Here is a 21,042-nt window from a genome sequence, read left to right on the forward strand (position 1 = left end):
TTGTTATTTCTGATAATTCTTCAATCTGAGTGTCTGCTGACCCTGGACATCCTGAAATTTTCTTGGCTTCCTTCCAGAATCACACACAGGGCGATCACTAGTTCAAAGTAAACACCACAGGGAGTGCTCCATGGTTTGAGGTGCCAGTTTGCAAACTGAATTTTAAACCAGAAGTTTTGACCTTTCAGGTAGACATAATAAACCCCAAGGCAATATTCCCAAAGTTTCCAGGCTAATCTTGATTCCGTTTAACAACGATAATTGGAATGAAGGAAATTAAATTGATTTTTTTGTTTGAAGCACTTTGATACAACATATGATATCAAGGATGAGTGAGTTGGATTGAGATGCCAACAACAACTCACTGATTCGTGATACCATACATGTTTGGGTAGAGTTTCTGTTTGGGCACAATATGCCTAAAGTCAAACCAATTTTGAGAAATTTATTTTTCTTGCCTCTGCACAAACTTATTTGCATACGGTCAAGTGTAAAGTCTGCCATGAATGACGACAAACAGGCAGTATTTTAAAACAGAACATCTTTTGCTTTAAAAATATTTCTTGATGTGTCTCATAATGATATCATTTTTTAATGCAGTTGAAAATAGATCTATCACAAAAATAGGTAGTTTGAATCCCTTGTCCTCCACCTTTGAATACAATAATAAAGCTTTATCGATCATTAAAAACTGAATAGTGGTATTTCATATTTACATTGGAGCACAGTAACCAATTTTAGTATTTAAGCAAAGAATAAGAAATGTGTTTCAAGTATATTGCTATGGATCAGACCAAACCTCGCAACTTATATTAAGAAGATAGTCTGGACCCCCTGATTTTTTCTTATTCTTAAAAGCAAGTGTAAGGCGTTGTGTTTTGGATGCAATTCAATTGCTCAAACTACCAGGCTTGAAGCAAAGCACATTTTATTCTTACACTATAGTTAAAATACAAACAAAAGAAAGGAGAATAGAATAGCTTAACTCTATTGGAGAGATTAATGGAATAATAAATTATTTAACTACTAAACAGTAACTGTTCCAATACAGTAAATCCCATAAACACACCCTTGGCAAAGACAAATTCCATAAAATAGATTGTCTCACATATAATTCTCCAGTCCAGGAGGAAAGAACATCAAGAGAAAATTCCGAAAGAGAGAGAGAGAGAAAACTCAAGCATTTTGCTGAAGCAGGGAGAGATGTATACCAGCTTCTTAACCCCAACGACTACTAAAAGATAAATCAAAAACCTAATTCTCTGGGAACTTGACCCCATCCCTTCATGTTGCTTCTGTTCTTCCAACTTTAAAAAAACCCAAGGCCTCACAAACTATTTACTTTATTTTCATGAAACAGACCACTTGGCATCTGTCTCAACCTCTCTTCGTAAAAAAAAGGACAAAAATACATCCCTTCAAGCCAGAGTATTGTCACAATGTCTGTTAGTGTCCTTGTGCCTTGTTTTTCAAGTTTCCTCAAAGTTCTGCAAAGAAGCACAATTAGCAGAAACTGCCAAGTAATTCAATCCAGGCATTTGGCCAGTTTGATGGGCAGAGCTTGTTTCTCACACAAGTCTTTTTAAATCAGTGCAGAAAGTTGTCGAAAATTAATTTGTGCTATTCGAACTGAATTCACACTTAAACTCTGGTATCTTTTTTGCTCGATTCAATGATTTTGGTGAATTGCACTGAATTACCTATTGCAGCTGGGTAGAAATTCCATGCTAATGTACACCACTTAAACAATTTTTACCAAATATCTTACTTTAAATTTTAAACCAGAATGTTAATGTAAATGTCACGGATGAACCTAGTTTGGAATGTAACGGGATATGCTTAAATGGGAAGAAAGGGCTTTTTTTCCTCTTTATTTTACTGAGATTTTGCTGGAAGAAGGTTTCCATGTACTAATGTAAAGGATGAGATCATTGGAAACTCCACAATGTCACTGATTGCACATCAGAGTCAGTTAGGAACCATCTGAAAATGAAGTAGTAGGTGATAGACATTGGCCAGAAAGGCTGGGATGTGGGAAATTGCCTGTAATGCTGCTTATAAACCATTCCTGTCACCATGTGATGACAGCTTTGTACAACAGCTGGGTTTTTTAGCCGCTGAATTAACTAAAAGGTTTCTCAGAGTGGTGACCCAATACCCTTGAGTGTTTTTACTTTGGTCCCTCAGGGTTCACAGTTCCCTATTTTCAAAGGATCCTTTTTCACTTAATTTGGAAATCAGAAGATTTTCTTAGCTAAGAAAAACAAATTTTGGCTATTGAATGAATAGCACTTAATAAATTGATGCATGTTCTTTGCATAGACCTGAGAAACTGTAAGGTGGAAATGGACGGTGGTAATGGTTGTGTGCATCTGGTGAAATTGCCATGCATTAAAAACGGTTTACAAAGTAATTCTTTACAGATTCTTTTCATGCTGTGACATGCTGAGCCAGTGTGGATTAACTCCAGAGGTTGCCTCCCACCACTCAGCATTTTAAAGATTTACCAGTAGCTCTCTCATGGAGTCATACTGTAGGGAAACAGGCCCTTCAGTCCAACCAATTCACATCAGCTCAACTAGTCCCATCTGCCTGCTTCTAGCCCATATTTCTCTAAATCTTACCTGTTCATATACTTACCTAAATGTCTTTTAAACATTGTAACTGTGCCCGCAGGAAATTCAAACCATCCTTTGTGTAAATAATTTGCACCATATGTCTTTTCTAAAAAAACACCTTAAAAAATATGCCCCCTAGTCTTGAAATCCCCCATCATAAGGAAAAGACACCTACCATTAACCTTACCTATAACCCTGTGACTTTATAAACCTCTATCAAGTCACCTCTCAAGCTCCTGCACTCCAGTGAAAAAGAGTCCCAACCTGTCCAGCCTTTCTTTATAACTCAAACCTTCCATAACCGGAAAAATCCAGGTGAATCTCTTCTGAATTCTCTTCAGCTTCATAATATCCTTCCTTTAACTGGGCAACCAGAAGTGAACACAGTATTCCTCAAGAGGCCTCGCCAATGTCCTGTACAACCTCAACATGACGTCCCGACTTCATATTCAAAGGATAGAGCAACGAAGGCAAACGCGCTAAATACCTTTTTAACCACCCTGTCAGTACATGGCACAAACTTCAAAGGATTATGCACCTGGACTCTTTCTAGAGATCTGGCGTATACCCAGAACAAAAATCTTGAATTCTTCCATTTTGCATCAACAATTTTAATCAAAGGCTGGTGGATTTAATCAGTGAGGAGAAAATGGAAGATTGTGTTAATGGGAAGCTGGTAAAGGTAATACCCTGCTTATAGCTGGATATATAGACCAAGTGGTTTCTTACCCAGCTTGAAAATGAGTGAGGAGTTGGGAAAGACGCAGCCATTGGAGCAGGAGTAGGCCATTCAAGCTTTTAAACGTGTCTGAACACGCACTGGATTGTGGCTGACTCATACCTCAATGCCTTTGATTCCCCATTCCTTGATATTCTCACCAACAAAATTCATCCATTTCCATCTTCAGGAAATATTTCATTGAATCTCCATCAATTGCCGTTTGGGTGAGGGAATTCAAATTCCTACTGCCCCTTTGGGAGCTCCAGTTCTCAATGGAAGTACTGTCGGTAAGTGAGAAGGCAAATTTATGGGATAAGCGAGAATACAAGCTCAAGGAGATCTGGGAATATCTGCTCAGGGTGAATAATAATGGCAAGGAGCTTCAGCCAGTAGCAGTGAATAATTGCAATATTCACAATCCGTTCTGGTGAAGGGCCACTGGACCTGAAACATTAACTCTGCTTTCTCTTTGCAGATGCTGAGTTTTCCCAGCAATTTCTGTTCTTCCTTCTGAATATTTTACCCTGCTTCTGTAGGAGGAGGATGTTTTTCATTAAGAACCAGGGTGATACAAATATTGCAACTAAAAACAGAACAAATCCAATGCTTTGTACTGACACACCTTAACTTCAGAGGAGGTGGCTGCTGGAAAACACCAAGTGAAAGATTTACTGAAAAAATCAGCCCTAACAGATCATCACGTCAGTCAATCAAATCTAAATGATTAAGAAGAGGTGCCTTATGGTGAGATAGCAGTGTATTTTTAAAAGAAACAAAGTGCTCAAGAAATTCATCAGGTCTGGCACTATCTCATTGGCTTCAAAGAAGAAGCATATCAGCCCTGAAACATTAACTCTGTTTCTCTCCCCACAGATGCTGCCAGACCTGCTGAGTTTCTCCGAAATTCTCTGTTTTTATTTCAGAGCTCCAGGACCCGCAGTACTTTCTCTTTATTTATGAAAGAACATCGGGAGTGGAATTGGATAAGGGTGATGGGGAAGCAATCACAAAACAGAATTTGTTTATGTTTTGATAGTGATGGGGGTTGGGGGTAGTGGTGGGATCAGGAAGGATAAGGACACGGAGTAGACACAGTAACGTTGGGGTAGATGTAGGCCATTCTACGCCTCAGCTGCTCCACCATTCCAGATCATGGTCAGCCCTCCACCTCAATGCCATCTTCCGACTCTATCCTCAAATCCCTAACCTCATAACTAGAAACCTGTTGATTCCTGTCTTGAAATTATTGAATGACTGAGGTTCCACAGCTCTCTGGGATACAGAATTTCAAAGATTCACCACCCACTGTGAGTGAAGAAGTTCATCCAAGATGGCTTGCTTCTTATTCTGATTCTGCATTCCCTCCCAGCTGGGGAACCATCCTTCCTGTATCTACACTGTTTATCCCATTGACATTTGTATGCGTTTCTATCACAGCGGAGATTTCAAGAGATGATATAACATGGCGCTTCAAACACTGAACCAGAAGCTACAATTTTCCACTTGATGTACTCCAGCAGCCAGGTGTAATTCCAGGAAATCTGACTAGGAATTTTTCAGGAGGACTGCACTTGTCCCTGGCATTTTCAAGGTCTTCTACCAGTTACACTGTTGGGTGTACCACAGCCACCTGAATATGGGCAGCCATCTCTGTTTGATTGAGGAGTGAATGCTACAGCTGGTGGGTCATCTTTATGTACAAGTCTAATTTTGTTTGTAATTAGCATTAGTTAGCGGGAACAGTCTATTGAATTGGATGATCAGCCATGATCATAATGAATGGAGGAACAGGCCTAAAGGGCCAAATGGTCTACTCCTACAGCTATTTTCTATGTTTCTGTAAGTTCAAGGCAATCGAGCAGAGATGATCGACTATTTAACAGGATGCAGGGAGAAGGCATAAATAAGTCTTTTTCTGGTTGACAGGACATAACAAGTGGTACATCACACAGCTCTGTTCTGGTCCCTCAACCGTTGTTAGAAATGATTCGGATAAAGGGAAAGAAGGCCTAATTGTCAGATTTGCTGATGACACAAAGATAAGTGGGAAAGTGCATTGTAAAGAGGACACAACGAGGCTGGGAAAGAAGATAGATAAGCAAATGGGCAACGATCTGGCAAGTGGTAGAAAATGTGGAAAAATTGTGGAATTGTCTATTTTGGCAGAGAGAATAAAATAAAGGCATAATCATCCAAATGGTCATAGATTACACAGCTATGAGGTGCAACGGGATCTGAGTGTTCAAATGCATTAATTGCAAAAGGTTAGTATGCAGACAGATCAATAATTAGGAAAGCTAATAGAATGGTGTTATTTACTGCAAAATGGATCACAAAATGGAAATAGGGAGATTATGCTTTAGTTGAACTGTACACTGATGAGACATCTAGAGTACTGTATCCAGTGCTAATCACTCTAGTTAGGGAGGGATGTAAATGACTTGAAGGTAGTTTAGAGAAGGTTTGCCAGATTAATATTTGGAATGGCTGTCCTTCATGAAAAGAAGTTTGTCATCCTTATCCAGTCTGGCCGACCTGTGAATCGAGATATGCAGGTAGTTGACTCTGTATTTCTTCTTAAATGGCTTGGAAAGGCAATCAATTCAAGGGCAATTGGGATGGGCAATTAGGGATGTTAGCACTGTCATTGACGCTCAAATTCCATAGAGTCATAGAGCTGTACAGCATAGAAATGGACCCTGCAATTCAACTCGACCGTGCCAACCAGATATCCAAAATTCATCTAATCCCATTTGCCATTTGGCCCAGAGGTAGTAGGAACGCAGATGCTGAAGCATCTGAGATAATAAGGCGTAGAGCTGGTTGAACACAGCAGGCCAAGCAGCATCAGAGGAGCAGGAAGGCAGATGTTTCAGACCTAGACCCTTCTTCAGAAATGAAGAATGATCTAGGCCCAAAACATCAGCCTTCCTGCTCCTCTGACACTGCTTGTCCTGCTGTGTTCATCCAGTTCTACACCTTGTTATCTTTGTCCTTTGGCCCATATCCATTTCAATTCTTCTTATTTGTATACCCATCAGATGCCTTTTAAATGTTGTAATTGTACCAGCCTCCTCCACTTCCTCTGGCTTGTTCTATACATGCAGCACCCTCTGTGTGAAAAAGTTACCCCTTAGATTCCTTCTAAATCTTCCTCATCTCACCACAAACCTATGCCGTCTAGTTTTGGACTCCCCTAACCTTAAAAAAAGACCTTGGCTATTCACCCAACATCATGGGGTACCAACATCATGAGATAGTTTCACTGTAAATGGGGCGTAATACTCACCATCCACCTCTGAACTTGAACAGGGCTGGTGAACCTCATTCATATCTATGATCCAGTGCTGTGCTCCACTACAGAAGCGAAAGACTAATTCCACAAGGAATTTAACAAGGCTATGAGGACAATCCCGACTGTAAAGTGAATAAAGAGAACATCTTTGTAAAACCTGACTGTCTGACCCTCTTGCATGTCATCCATATTTGGGAAGCCATGGGGAGGGAGTCTGTTGAATCTTCCAGCACAGTATGGGGTTGGAGTGCACTGTCTCTGCTGGCATTGAGTTTATAATTTAGGCTTGTTCTCTTTCCTTCATACATTTCCACTGACCTTATGATGTTTTGTCACAGTGCTCTACCAAAGGCTGCCTGAAACATATCTGTTTATTTGAAAGGGCAATGCGAACATCTTAACTGATGGGGAGTTTTCAATGTGAGTGTATCTGTGGAGATGACATCTGGTCCTCCTGCCTCAGGTATCATGGGCTGGGAACAATAAATGAGAAGGGAAATGAGTTTACTTGCAGTTCATTGCTACCATGAGCCTTGTGTAACACCTTTTAGGAGCTACAAGGGATCCTGGAGACATCCAGGATCAGAGTATTCACACCAGAATGATCTGATCAGCACCAGACTTCAACTCTCTGAACATTATTCTTGATTATTGCAGAACCACAATGCTGACTGATATAGAGCATACCTTGCAGTGCACCAGGGTGAGGATGAAATCACTGACGTTTTCTCAATTAAACTGTTTCTTCATATCAAAATTAGCCATACTACCTATTCAGATAGGAGCAAAAACACAAGGTTTTCTCGAATTAAACAAACAAGGTGCTTTCCAGCCTTCACACTCAAGTGCAGAAGCAAAATATAACATATTTCAAGCCATCTACGACTGAGGTGAGGAGAAGTATTGTCACCCAGAGGATAGTGAGCCTGTGCAATTCACTACCACAGAAAGTGGTTGAAGCCCAAAAAACTTAATGACTTCAAGAGGAGTTAGACTTCATTCCCGGGGCTAAAAGGAAAAAGAAATGAGGAGTAGGCAGGAACAGGGTACTGAGTTGGATGATCAGCCATGATCATATTGAACAGTGGAGCAGGTGCAAAGGGCTGAATGGCCTACTTCTCTTCCTTCAGTGTTTCTACGTTTTAAAGCACAGTATGGTCAAAAATGACTTGAATTGACCCAGACAACTACCTGTGGTTCATTTGCTTCCTCAGTATTATTCCATCGTGTGAAGTCCCTCATAGCCAGCTTTCCAGGAAAAGATGTTAATATCAAATTGTAGCTTGATGCTTCAATTTATCCCACTTCAAGGACATGGTGTCATCATTAAAATACTGGCAGGCATGCAACCTCTGCTGTTTTGCTGATGGTATCTGTTTTGTCTCTGAGCTTGGTGGGTTTGACCTATCAGCAGACAAACAGCAACAATATTTGAACAAGTGCTTGCTCTCCCACCCTTTTCCCAGCCTTACAACTATTCCCCAAAAATGTCACTGCGATTAATGGAACCAAGGAACTAATATTCACAGGGATCAAGATGGGCAATCTGCTGTAGAGCAGGCTGCCAGTGTGCACATTAGTCCCCATCACTGTATATTCCCAACTAGCAGCTAGTTAGATATTTCATAAATATATATACATAAAATATCTAAATAACACAGAAATATATTTCATGGGATGAGCATGTCTCTGGCTAGACAGTATTTATTGCCTTTCCCAATTGCCCACAGGGCAGTTAAGAGTCAACCACATTACTGTGGCTCTGCAGTCAGATGTAGGCCAGACCAGGTAAGGATGGCAGCTTCCTTCCCTAAAGGACATTAGTAAACCACATGGGTTTTCCAACAATTGGCAGTGGTTTCATGGTCACCAATAGACTCTTAATTCCAGATTTTTATTGGATCCATATTCCCCCAACTGCCATTGGCAGGAATCAAATTGGCTCCCCTGGACATTACCTGGGTGTCTGGATTACCAGCCCACAATAATATCGCTGGCTCATCGCTTCCCCAGCAGGTTTGCTGCCTAGTCAGAGGATACCAGCAGAAAGCAGCAGCAGCCTCTTTTTGTAAATTTGTTGATGGGATGTTTGTGTCACTGAATATTGTCCATATCTCATTGCACTGCAGCAGGTGGGGGAGATCAACCTTCTTAAGTTGTGTTGCAGGTGCTGGGGTCCAGGGACCCCCCACAATGCTGTTAGAAAGGGAGTTCCAGGATTTTTATCCAGTGAGGGAGAAGGAACAGTGATGTACTCCCAAGTCAGGATAGAGTGTGAAAAGTGAGAGCATGTTGAAAGGGATGGATGTGGTGCCAATCAAGCAAGCTGGTTTTATTCTGGTAACATCAGAGGAGCAAGAAGGCTGATACTTCGGGCCTAGACCCCTCTGTGTGCATCCAGCTCTACACCTTGTTATCTCAGATTCTCCAACATCTACAGTTCGTACTATCTCTGGTTTTATTCTGGATGATGTCAAGCTTCTTGAGCTGCACCTTCCAGCCAATTAGAACACATTTCGTCACATTGCTGATCTGTGCCTTGTCCATTGTGGACAGGCTTTGACAAGTCAAGAGGTGAGTTAGTTGGGATGTGATTCCTAGCCTCTGACAGGTTGTAGCTACAGTAATTATGTGGTGAGTCCAGTTCAGTCTCTGGTCAGTGGTAAACCCTAGAATGTTGATGTTGGTGTATTCAGTAATGGTAACCCCATTGAAAATTTCAAGGGCAATGGTTATTCTCTGTTTTATTGGAGATGGTCATTGTGTCACATCAATGTTAATTGCCACTTGTTGACCATAACCTGGATATTGTCCAGATCTTGCTATTTGGAGACAGCCTGCTTCAGTGTCTGAAGAGTTGCAGATGGTGCTGAACATTGTGCAGTCATCAGCAAACATCCCAACTTCTGACCTTGTGATGGAGGAAAAGTCATTAAAAAAGCAGCTGAAGATGGTTGGGCCTTGTGCACTACCCTAAAGAACTCTTCACTTGGACTGGGATGACTGACCTCCAGTAATAACGGCCATCTTCCTTTGTGCAGATATGAGTCCAACTAGCAGAGAGTTTTCTTGCTGATTCCCATTGATTCCAGATTTGCAAGGCTTCTTTGATACCACACTCAGTCCAATGAGGCCTTGGTATCAATGGCTGTCACTCTCACCTCATGTTTGTAATTCAGCCCTTTTGTCCATCTTTGGACCGAGTCTATAATGATTTTAGAGCTGAGTAGTTTTGACAGTCATCCCACTTGATCTCACTATTGACGATGCATTTTAATTTTGAGAGAGACTGATCATCCATGGGGACTGTCCCTGTCAGTAATCTCTGGCAATGTTTGGGAGGCGGACTCCAGACACGATCAGGAAGGCTGCACACAATCAAAGAATTCAGGAACATGATCGGAGCGGATAGGCATTGTCAGAGAGCTTGTGACCACAAGTGAAACTGCGGAGGTTGACGCTTCCTTATGAAATTTTTAAAAATCAGTAAGTGCTGGAGAAACTCAGCAGGTCTGGCATGATCTGAGGAGAGATAAACAGATTTAACATTGAGTCCAGGGTGACTCTACTTTGGAATTTCAGACTTTGAAGAGGACTGATATCAGACTCAAAACCTTAATTGCTTCTCTCTCCACAGATACAGCCAAACCTGCCGAGTTTCTCCAACCTTTTCTGTGCTTGTTTGTGACCTGCAGCATCCGTAGTATTCTGCTTTTATTTGAGCTCGTGATGTGGCCTGGGGAGAGCATCTCTTTTCCTCCTGGCCCATGAGGAGTTATTAAAATGGCCAGTTGTCAGTGCTGCACTTACCCATAACAAGATTTATGATAAGGCGCATCCCCAGTCTGCAATGTTTATACACCAAACTCAGCTCCTGCTGGCTTTCAACCAGAGCCCTCTTCAGAGAATAAAGATTTACAGTGGTGTGGGATGAACAGGCTTGAGCTTGGATCATTGAGACTGTTATTTTAGGACTAGGAATCATCATTAAAAAATAAGGAGGTGCTAATTTAAAGACAGAGATGGACAAAATACATTTTTCTCAGAAGGCCATGAGTCTTTGGAATTCCCTTCCTCAAAAGCAATGGATGCAAATCTTAAATATTTTAAGGCAGAGGTAGATAGATTCTTGATTACTTTGGGGATGTAGGATGATCGGGGGATAGCAAGAATGTGGAGCTGAGGTTAGAATCGTACCAGCAATGGCCTTAGTGAATGATGGAGGAGATGCGAAGGGCAGTGTCCTATTCTTGTTCTCTGTCCCTATAAGGCTACTTTTTCTTTGGGTGACACCTATGCAAAGAGATGAGGAGGAGGCTGTTAAGTGCCAGACAGACAGGTTTAATAGAGGTTAGGACCACTCCTCCCTCTTTGCCACAACATCTTGTCTGACTGGCCCTAGATGTGGTGCATGGAATAAAGAATAACAATTTGGAAAGAGGACTCAACCTTGGAGTAGTTAATAGCCATCAAGACAACTTCACAAAAAGTGAAAGTCAATGTCGGTAGGTAAGACAGATTAATAATCCACATAAAGAAGGCCAAATTGTTGAAGTGCTCATTTTTTTACATTTACTTACAATTTAGCATCAGAAGATAAATAACGACAATATGCAAAATGTGAAGGCAGCAATCTAAAAGCACCAGCTTGACAGATCCATTGATATTGAGAAAAAATGATATGCAAAGTGTCAATGGGGTCAATAAGTGATGAATTACTCAACTCCTGAATGGATGTGAACAATCGAAAGACTGATCAAGATAAATCCACATTCCCACAGCCTGGAGAAAAATTAGGAGCTTGTTGCATACCTCCAGGGTAAGAGGTTAATAGTTCGAGCTAATCTGATGGCTGAGACCTCCAAGGATGCTGTTCAGGTACCGGCATTCATCAAGCAGCCCAATACGTAGCCTGGAACTGAGTCAGATCTGCTTCAAGAAACCCCAGAACAATGATTGTGTGGCTGTAGTGAGAGATTTTTGTCGTCAGAAATCCAGTGTTGCAATGCCCAAAGCAACCATAAGGGTGAGCTAATGACCTCGACACGGGTACTGTAATTGAGCATAGACGCTGCTGCTACTTCAGACCCAGTTTCACAGTGTTGTTCTTGTGGCCACGTTTCCCGATAAGGTCTAATTGGTATTTACCTTGTGTATCAACAGGCCTGCTTTTATCTGAGGTATCTCCATGTCAAATGATTTGATGGGTCAATGTTTAGAGAATCCTAATGACACTATTTATTTTGGCAGGAGATCTGTTCCCTTATGAGCAGCACACTGTAAACAATCTTATCGAAACAGATTGTTTTCATTTGCAATGTTCTTGAAGTCATGTAGACGTTAAACATCAAACCAAAGCTTAGATCCCTTATAAGAGGGCTATTCTGTTCCATTTAACATTTGACTTTTTTTATTAGCTGTTCCAAATGATTTACTTATATAAATATTTTCAGTGTCATTAAACTTTTTATACAGCTTCTGAGGAAGACTGGCAGTTTCTATCGAGCACTTATAATCTATACCTTTGGAATACAGTGAGTGTGTCAGCTTGTTCAGGTTGATATTGACTTACTGAATGAGTGTTTGGAACAATAATTTCTAGATTGCATTTTACAAGTTGTGTTTTATTTCATGGACCATGTCTGCTCAAGAGACAATTAAGGGCATGTTCTCCATCCAATTGACATTGGGCTCAGTGACAGCTGAAGAGGCCTTTATCAACCATTCGCGGCTATCTTTAGTTGTGTTTGTCCCTCCCTACCCGAAGTGTCGATTCACCTCAATTTTGAACGATTAGAAATCTATTTTCTTCTCATTGTGTTTAATATGATGTAATTGCGCTGTTATCCACTAGAGGGCAGCTGGTTATGGTGTTAATACTGTCTTTGATTTGGTAATTGGACAGGAGAGAATTGATGTGCTGTTGGAAGCAATGATCCACACTTAGAGAAAAACTGAGGTAGTAACCTTTCCTCTCCACCTATCTTCTCCTCTATCCATCTTCGGTCCACCTCCCCCCCCCTCCCTATTTATTCCAGTTCCCTCTCCCCATCCCCTTCTCTGATGAAGGGTCTAGGCCCGAAACGTCAGCTTTTGTGCTCCTGAGATGCTGCTTGGCCTGCTGTGTTCATCCAGCTCCACACTTTGTTATCGAGGTAGTAACCTTGTTTATTTCCATGGCACTTCACACTCAATCCCCGTTACAGACAGGAAAAAGTTGTGGTGGGACGACTTTGCCTTCTCCTCTTGGTTACTCACCAGATGTTCACACACACAGATAGTAGGAACTGCAGATGCTGGAGAATCTGAGAGAGCAAGGTGGAGAGCTGGATTATGCACAGCAGGCCAAGCAGCATCATAGGAGCAGGAAAGCTTGACATTTTGGGTCTAGACCCTTCTTCAGCCTGAAATGTCAAGCTTTCCTGCTCCTATGATGCTGCTTGGCCTGCTGTGTTCATCCAGCTCTACATCCTGTTTACACACAGGCCTTGTTATCCATGGATCCTGTACCACAAGGTCATACCCCATACCCTATCTTTTCTTTGCCCAATGACTCTTCCAGTCTGATCATACAGTCCTACCTAGGAGATTTGAGTCACATTGGAGCAGAGTCCACGTTCTTTTGCTACCAGAGGTCTGTACTTATGGATAACAAGGATTTGGTGTCTTTAGAAAAAGTTTTGAAATTCCTTTGAGTGTTGTGACTTTTAATGATAGACACAAAACAGAGTTCATCATAAGTTTAAATGGAAAAATAAACTTTTCACACAATGCCTAGACCTCAGATGTAACAAAGCACTAACTCTCTCAAACATTGCGACACACTCACAAGAAAAGATTATTTTTACAGATAACACTTATGAATAGAATAACAAAATAAAATAGTGTTTACCTAGGGTCTTTAAGATGCAGCTGTCACCCTGGATGGGGGTCATTTCCTCTGGGTTTTTGAAGTGCCGACAAGGCTACAGTCATGCTTCTCCGGAACAGACAGTCTTCTGTTGCAGCTAGAAACAGCTTTGCCCATCTCTGATAGCTATGGTTGATTGGAGTTCAGCAGGATTCTGGGGAAATGTTCCCTCTTGTGTCCTGTTAGGTGCCAGACTGACTTGTTTCCGGCCAATCCTTGGAGTAATCAGATTGCAAATAACTTCGGAAAAACCAACCATGTGACTAGCATTGCTATTGCCCAGACAAATGGTTCAAAGTTAGAAGCCATTCTTGGACAACGCAGAGAGTAAACAGTAGCTGTTCCCATCTCTTTGTGATATGTTGGATTCTCTGCACTACCCTTTATTAAGTTTCAAGCTCACAGGCAACGTGACCTGATTTTTATTCCTGATTGTGTAGTGTTGGGAAAAGTCCATGGAAAAATGGTCATGTTGTTCGGATTTCCAGTCTGTGGTGGAGGCAAGATTGGGAATTGGTCTGGGAGACCCATGAAGAGCATAAGAGGCTTCCTGGACAAAATCTAGGCTGGGGAACTCCAGCCCTGTGTTCTTAGTTTAAAAATGAAAACCTAAAAAAGTAGAAAACATCCTCTCAGCTGTCATCTCCTCATTCTCTATCTGACCTGTGCCCCTATACCCATCATACTTTGTATGATAATCTACCCAACTCCCATGGCTCCTTATACCCTCTGTGCCTCCTATACCAATCTACCCACTCACGGTCCCTCATATACCCATGCCAATCTACCTAGCTACCATGGCTTCTTGTACCACCCTATATCAAGTTTCCCATGTCCATTTCCACCCCACCCCCTTACACAATATGCCCCAAATTATCCCCATGGCCTTTATATCCCCTATTCCGATACTTATACCCCACCCAGCATCATATACCCATGCCAATTTACCTAGCTACCATGGCTTCTTGTACCACCCTATATCAAGCTTCCCATCTCCATTTCCACCCCACCCCCTTACCCCATATGCCCCAAATTATCCCCATGGCCTTTATATCCCCTATTCCGACACTTATACCCCACCCAGCATCCTTTAAGCTTCCCTGACAATGTCAACTCACCTGTAAACCAGCATGGACATTAATCAAGAGGCATCCTGATTAAATATAACTTTATCAGGCTATTTATAATGTCATTATTTAAAAGAAACTTAGACACAAGAAACCCAATACATTGAAATTGCTTGAACTAATACTTTATGGAAATAAACATTTTCTGAATATCCTAAATCTGTGTCACAAACATTTTATATAAGTGTTTAATTCCTTATGTCAACATAAATTTCTATTCAATAAGCAGTTACTGCTGTTCATCAATAGATAGCCTGTTGTGAAAATGGTAGGTTGGGAACCAGTCATACAGCACAAGTCCATTCATGGCTTTATATGAAAAGGGCCTCTGAAATATCTCTTACTGTTTTTTTCAATTCTACATTTCTCTTGTCAGCTTCTGGATGACTTTGCCAGTCTCAATGAGTTTGTGCACTTTCAATGCACAAGCATGCATTTTCACAACTCCACAGGGTGTCTTGCTTCCACTAAAAGTCCTTTATCTCTACTAATGGGGTCCTGGAACCAGTTTCAAAGAAGTAGGACCTTATTTTTCCACAAGAGGAGAAATACAAAACACACCACCAGAATTCACCCCCACACTCTCCTCTTCCCACCTATCCCATCCAGTGTTTCCAATTACCTTTCATACCCTTATGCCAACTTAATACCCACTTCCACTCCCCAGCCTTTCACCTACCATGCGAACTTATTGTGTAACCTGGATGAATGCAGCTCAACACCCTCAAGAAATTCAATAGAACCCAAGCAAAAGCAGCCTGCTTGATTGGCACACCATTCCAACAGCACCTTCCAAACCCTGCACCTCCACAACCTGGGAGTGCAGAGGTAGCAGATTCATGGGAAAACTAACACCTGCAAATTCTCCTCCAAGTCACTCCCCACCCAGAATTGAAACTACACCACTTTTCCTTTAATGTCATTGGGTCAAAATCTCTTCCTGACAGCACTCTAACTATCACTACACCACAGGACCAAGGCAGTTCAAGAAGATAGCTCACCACAACTTTCTCAGTAGCAAGATCAAAGACATAGGAGTAGAAATAGACCATTCAGCTCATCAAGTCTGCTCCACCATTCAATGAGATCATCACTGATCTGATAATCCTCGACTCCACTTTGCTGCCTTTCCCCCGTAACCCTTCATTCACTTACTAATTAATAATCTTCCAGTTTTAGCCTGGGTCATACTTAACAAACAAGTCTCAATAGCCCTCTGGTAGAGAATTCCACAGATCCACTGCCCTCTGAGAGAAGAAACTCCTCCTCATCTGCCTTAAATATATGATTTTTTCATTCTAAGGCTATGACCTGAGGCCCTAGACTCTCCTACGAGGGAAAGCAATCATTCTGCATCTCCTAAGAGCCTTGTCACATTTCAATAATGGCACTTCTCTTTCTTCTTTATTTCAGCAATGACAGGGCCAGTAGAGTCAACCTTTCCTCATAAGGCAGTTCCCCCCCCCCCCCCACCCCGCCCCGATACCTGGTATCAGCCAAGTGAACCTTCTCTGAACTGTCTCCAATGTCAGTATATCTTTCCTTAGATAAGGGACCAAAGCTGTTCACAGTGTTCCAACTGTGGTTGGATTAGTGCCTTGTACAGATTTAGCAAAACTTCGTAATGTTTATACACCATTCCATTTGAAAGAAAGGTCAACATTCCATTTGCCTTCCTTGCTTTGTGCTCAATTTGATACCAGCATTCAGTGATTTATGCATGAAGTCTGATAAATGCTGTACACTGTACAGTACCGTTGCTTTCGGCAGTCTGTCTCCATTTAAATAATGTTGACCTCCTCTATTCGTCCTGCCAAAGTATGTGACCCCACATTTTCCCACAGTATGTTCCATCTGCCATGTTTTGACCACTTGCTTAACTCCTTCTGTCAATGAGGGATGGGGAATAAATGCTGTCTATACAGCAAGGCTCACATCCCATGAGAGAATTTAAGGAAGCATAACAGTGATAGATGCAACTTCAACAGAGACGATGTTTGTGTTGGATCAGTATGTTTAATGCATCAACAAAAAAGTCTACTAGTGAATATCAAGACACATCCCAGAGTGTTGATATTTTTCACTCATCTGTGCACTTACAGCCATGCATTTTATTACTGATTACAATTAACTTACTAAAGTCCACATCAATCATACTTTTACCTTGAACCCAGCCACAGCTCACTTGTATGCAGCAGTTAAATTATTTTAAGCTTTCCTTCAGATTCTACACCCTGATTAATTCCATATAAGTGGGAGAACAGTTTGAACTGAAACTGGAGCTTACTCCGGGACCCCTCCTCAATTTAGCGCAAGCACTGTGCGTACACAATTTATCTACCGCATACCACAATTAAAATAAATCCAGATCGTAACTTTTGTCCATTCTGCCAAGTGTGGGAACCTCTGGAAGAAGCCCCAGTGCATAAGAATTAAACTGAGCTTCAGTGGATGACAAGGAATGTGAAAAGCTGGGAGCCTTAATGATGAAGGGTCTAGGCCCGAAACATCAGCTTTTGTGCTCCTGGGATGCTGCTGGGCCTGCTGTGTTCATCCAGCCTCACATATTATCATCTTGGATTCTCCAGCATCTGCAGTTCCCATTATCACTCAGCCTTAATCAGAGACGGTTTATACCTGTCCCTACTGATTTTGAAGCTGAAGAATAGACAACACATGTTACTGTGTCCATCTGTTAATTATATGTGCATAACATGAATGTGTCACATAGGAACATCATTCCACACTGGCTTAAACATATACATTGAAGAATATAACCTAGGATTACATAGGCTGTATTCTGCACAAGCTTGGGGCTATAAGAATTAAGTGTGAAACAGATGCTGACATAATTTTCTTTACGCCAGATTATTTCTGTTTTCCAGATGTTTATGATCCCAGCAAGGTTGAGACTGTGTGAAAAGAAGGAGAGATGACAAGAGTGAAGAGATTCTGGGAGAATGTTATGGATTTTACACTGTGATCTGCTTCACAAGACTCTTTTTTTCAAATGCAAACTCCTGGACTGCCTTTGCACACACTGTTTATATTAATAAATACAATGATAAAATGCTGTATCACTGCCAGGAAGAAATTAGTCAGGCATCGAAATGACTATTAACCATCCAGTTTCCGAACTGGAACAGGCAGTGCTGTTCATTACAAAGAACAGCCTTCTAAAAATGGTAGCTACAATACTTGGTGCACATGGGCACGTGGCACAAAATCACCTTGAATTTTCTATTTAATTGCCATCCCAGTTTGAGTCCAGAGAATGACTGATAAAATGCCACATTGATGCGGTAAAGAGTTGCTCCTCTGAAGTTGAGTTTGAGGCAGAGTGGAGGAATTGAAATCCGCAATGACTGACCTATGAATGCTTGACGCTTACACTGGACATGCAAATTTAGGGAGTGTTCGTTTCTCCAGAGGTAACATCAGCACACATCTGATAAGCACAAGATTAAGAAAATCAAGCATTCCACGCCCAGCTCCCACCAAGTCAATCTGATATCAAATGGCAATATGGCTCACATACAATATGTTTTACTGCATTAGCTTTCACCTTATCCACGGCATTTGTAAATTCACTGATTTACGACCTAATTACAAGTAATTTTTGGGGAGGTGGTGGCCTAGTGGTATTATCACTAGACTGTTAATCCCGAGACCCCGATAATGTTCTGGGGACACGGGTTCAAATCCTGCCCTGGTAGATGTTGAAGTTTGAATTCAATCAAAAAAAATCTGGAAATTAAGAGTCTAATGATGACCGTGGATCAATTATCGGGGGAAAAAGGTCTGGTTTACTAATGTCCATTAGGGAAGGAAACTGCCATCCTTACCTGATTTGGCCTACATGTGACTCCAGACCCACAGCAATATGGTTGACTCATAACTGCCCTCAGGGCAATTAGGGATGGGCAATAAATGCTGGCCTAGCCAGTGATGCCCTGATCCCATGAATCAGTAAAGGAATTATGTGAAATATTTGGTGAAAAACAAACGTTTTGAGATTATGGAATTCCCCCAGCCTAGGTTTTCCAAAATTGTTAGAATTTAGACTGGAATTGTTGGTGGTGATTTTAAGACAGACTCAAAAAGACATAGATTATGTGAAGAGAGTTTTACCAGATTAGCTCATTTGCATCACTTCAGATGCAAATCTAAACTGGTGGAGGAAACTGCCTGGGGATTGGAAAAAAATGCCGGTGCATAAGTGGGGAATTTAAACTGATATGACAAAGTATAGGGGCCAAAATTCAGAAAACCTTGACAGAGGAGCCTTTCTCATGCATTAATTGTGCCACCAAAGCATCTCTGTCAGCAGTTGTTGATGCCAGGGTCCCATTGTGAAGGCACAAATTGCCAGTGTACGCTCAGACTTGTCTCTGGACCCTCATCCTCTCTCAAGTAATGGCAGTCAGTAGGGAGAAGTCATGTGGTGCCATTAAGAGAAATCCATTAACATTGGTACCAGAAATGAACAATGGCTTAAAAACTCGAGAGTTTAAATGCCTGCAAGCCATCAATAAATAAACGAGTTGAGCATCAATGAGTGAAAATATTTATGAAATAAGACAACTAAAATTCATTTGCTACAGACTTTTAACCCAATCACATAGTTGATTCCTTAGATATTGGTGAGCTGCTGGTTGACATGAGTGCTCTTTAGAATCACTGGTGTTCCCACCTAAATGTTGGGAAATACAGTGCAGGTTAGACACCACCATGTCCCACTCAATGTGGTTAACTGAATGAGGAGCCTACTTATTTGAGGTGGGGCTCCAAAGCTGCTGACCTCCACCCCCCAGCAATAAATAAAGCCAAAAAAGACCACAGACAGTACTCAGCAACTAACTTCCCATTCATTTCCCATGACCAGACAACCCAAGTCATTGCTCCACATGGCCACGAACAGAAACTCAAAAATAATTCACTATAATAATCTATGATTCTATAATTCTTATCTTTCCTACCACAATGCGAATTTTATCGAGATCTATGCAGAATTATGTTTCTCAAATTAACATTAATTTTACATCCATAAAAGAACTTCTGATATGTATTTTTTTATTCGACATGAATTTAAATGATTCTGACCTAAATGAGTTGTGTATCTACAATAGATTCAATAAGCAGTCCACCCTGAAATTTTGTAAAAATCATTTTTTGGATGTAATTTTCAGTCGAAAACCTTCCAGAGATGGACCATTCCATCCAAATTACATTCACAGTCAGCCACCCAGTGCCATTACACTGCAAAAATTGTAGATGAATCAAGCTGCCTTTTGTTTTTGTTTTGGAGAACTGGGGACAAGCCACAAAATAACAGGGAGAGTAACAGTAACTCAGATCACCAAATCCATCAGCACTTTTTGTTTCCTTTCATGGAGTTCTTTAGATCTGAGGTTGCTGTGAACTGTTATTGCAACAACTTGCAATAATATAGCGCCGGTGATGTAGAAAAACATCCCGATGCACTGTATTGATTATTAAACAAAAGTGGAATGTAACCCTTTAATTGCTTTTTGGTGCCTTTCCAACTGACTATATACTAATGAAGAAATAGGCTCGAAGATTATTGCTGTAAATAAAAGTTATGGATATTTATTTTTAACCTATACAGTATTATTAGAATGAAAGTAACAGCAAGATTTTGAATCTTAATGAACACAGTGAAGCAATAGTAGCAGCCTGAGAATCTGTTGTTATTGGCTGGTAAATGATGTGGAGGTCAAGGTGAGATATCCTTTCTTTCCCTATGTTTCTAAGGGCTTATTAAGAGTCTGTTCTCACTTACATGTTAAATGAAAGCTTACTACCAACTTAGCAGGACAATGAGTAATGAGTAATAAACACTCACCTTACTAGGTATGCCCAAACCCTGAGAATTATTTTTTAAAGAAGTTCAGTCAACATGCATGTGACTAGTTTGCCCAGTGTTTGCATATAGCCTGTCAAGTATCAGACTGTATTTTGTAAAAGATGCCAAGGGAGCATGTGCAAAGTAAACTGCTCAGTTAATACAAGATAACAAAGTGTGGAGCTGGATGAACACAGCAGGCCAAGCAGCATCTCAGGAGCACAAAAGCTGACGTTTTGGGCCTAGACCCTTCATCTGATGAAGGGTCTAGGCCCAAAACGTCAGCTTTTGTGCTCCTGAGATGCTGCTTGGCCTGCTGTGTTCATCCAGCTCCACACTTTGTTATCTTGGATTCTCCAGTATCTGCAGTTCCCATTACCTCTGATCTTTTAATACAACTGGATGCTTCTATCCAATCTTGTTTTTATTCGAAAAGCAAAAATGGTCAGTACTTACATTCAGATTAAACACCACAGAATAATTGTTTAAAAAAAACTCAAAGATT

General features: G+C 41.1%; 1 protein-coding gene across 11 annotated transcripts in view; it reads left to right on the plus strand.

Moving 5' to 3' along the window:
* jcada (junctional cadherin 5 associated a) overlaps positions 1-20,734 on the plus strand; it is a 294,400-nt gene extending 273,666 nt beyond the window's left edge. For all 11 annotated transcript variants that reach the window (XM_048560759.2, XM_048560776.2, XM_048560751.2 and 8 more), the window contains one exon: positions 17,557-20,734. In XM_048560759.2, coding sequence (XP_048416716.2) covers positions 17,557-17,591 — 35 coding nt within the window. In that variant the 3' untranslated portion in view covers positions 17,592-20,734. The remainder of the gene's footprint in view (positions 1-17,556) is intronic.
* Positions 20,735-21,042: the final 308 nt, after the last annotated feature.

Source organism: Stegostoma tigrinum, chromosome 2 (genome assembly GCF_030684315.1).
Source record: "Stegostoma tigrinum isolate sSteTig4 chromosome 2, sSteTig4.hap1, whole genome shotgun sequence".
Taxonomy (NCBI): Eukaryota; Metazoa; Chordata; class Chondrichthyes; order Orectolobiformes; family Stegostomatidae; genus Stegostoma; species Stegostoma tigrinum.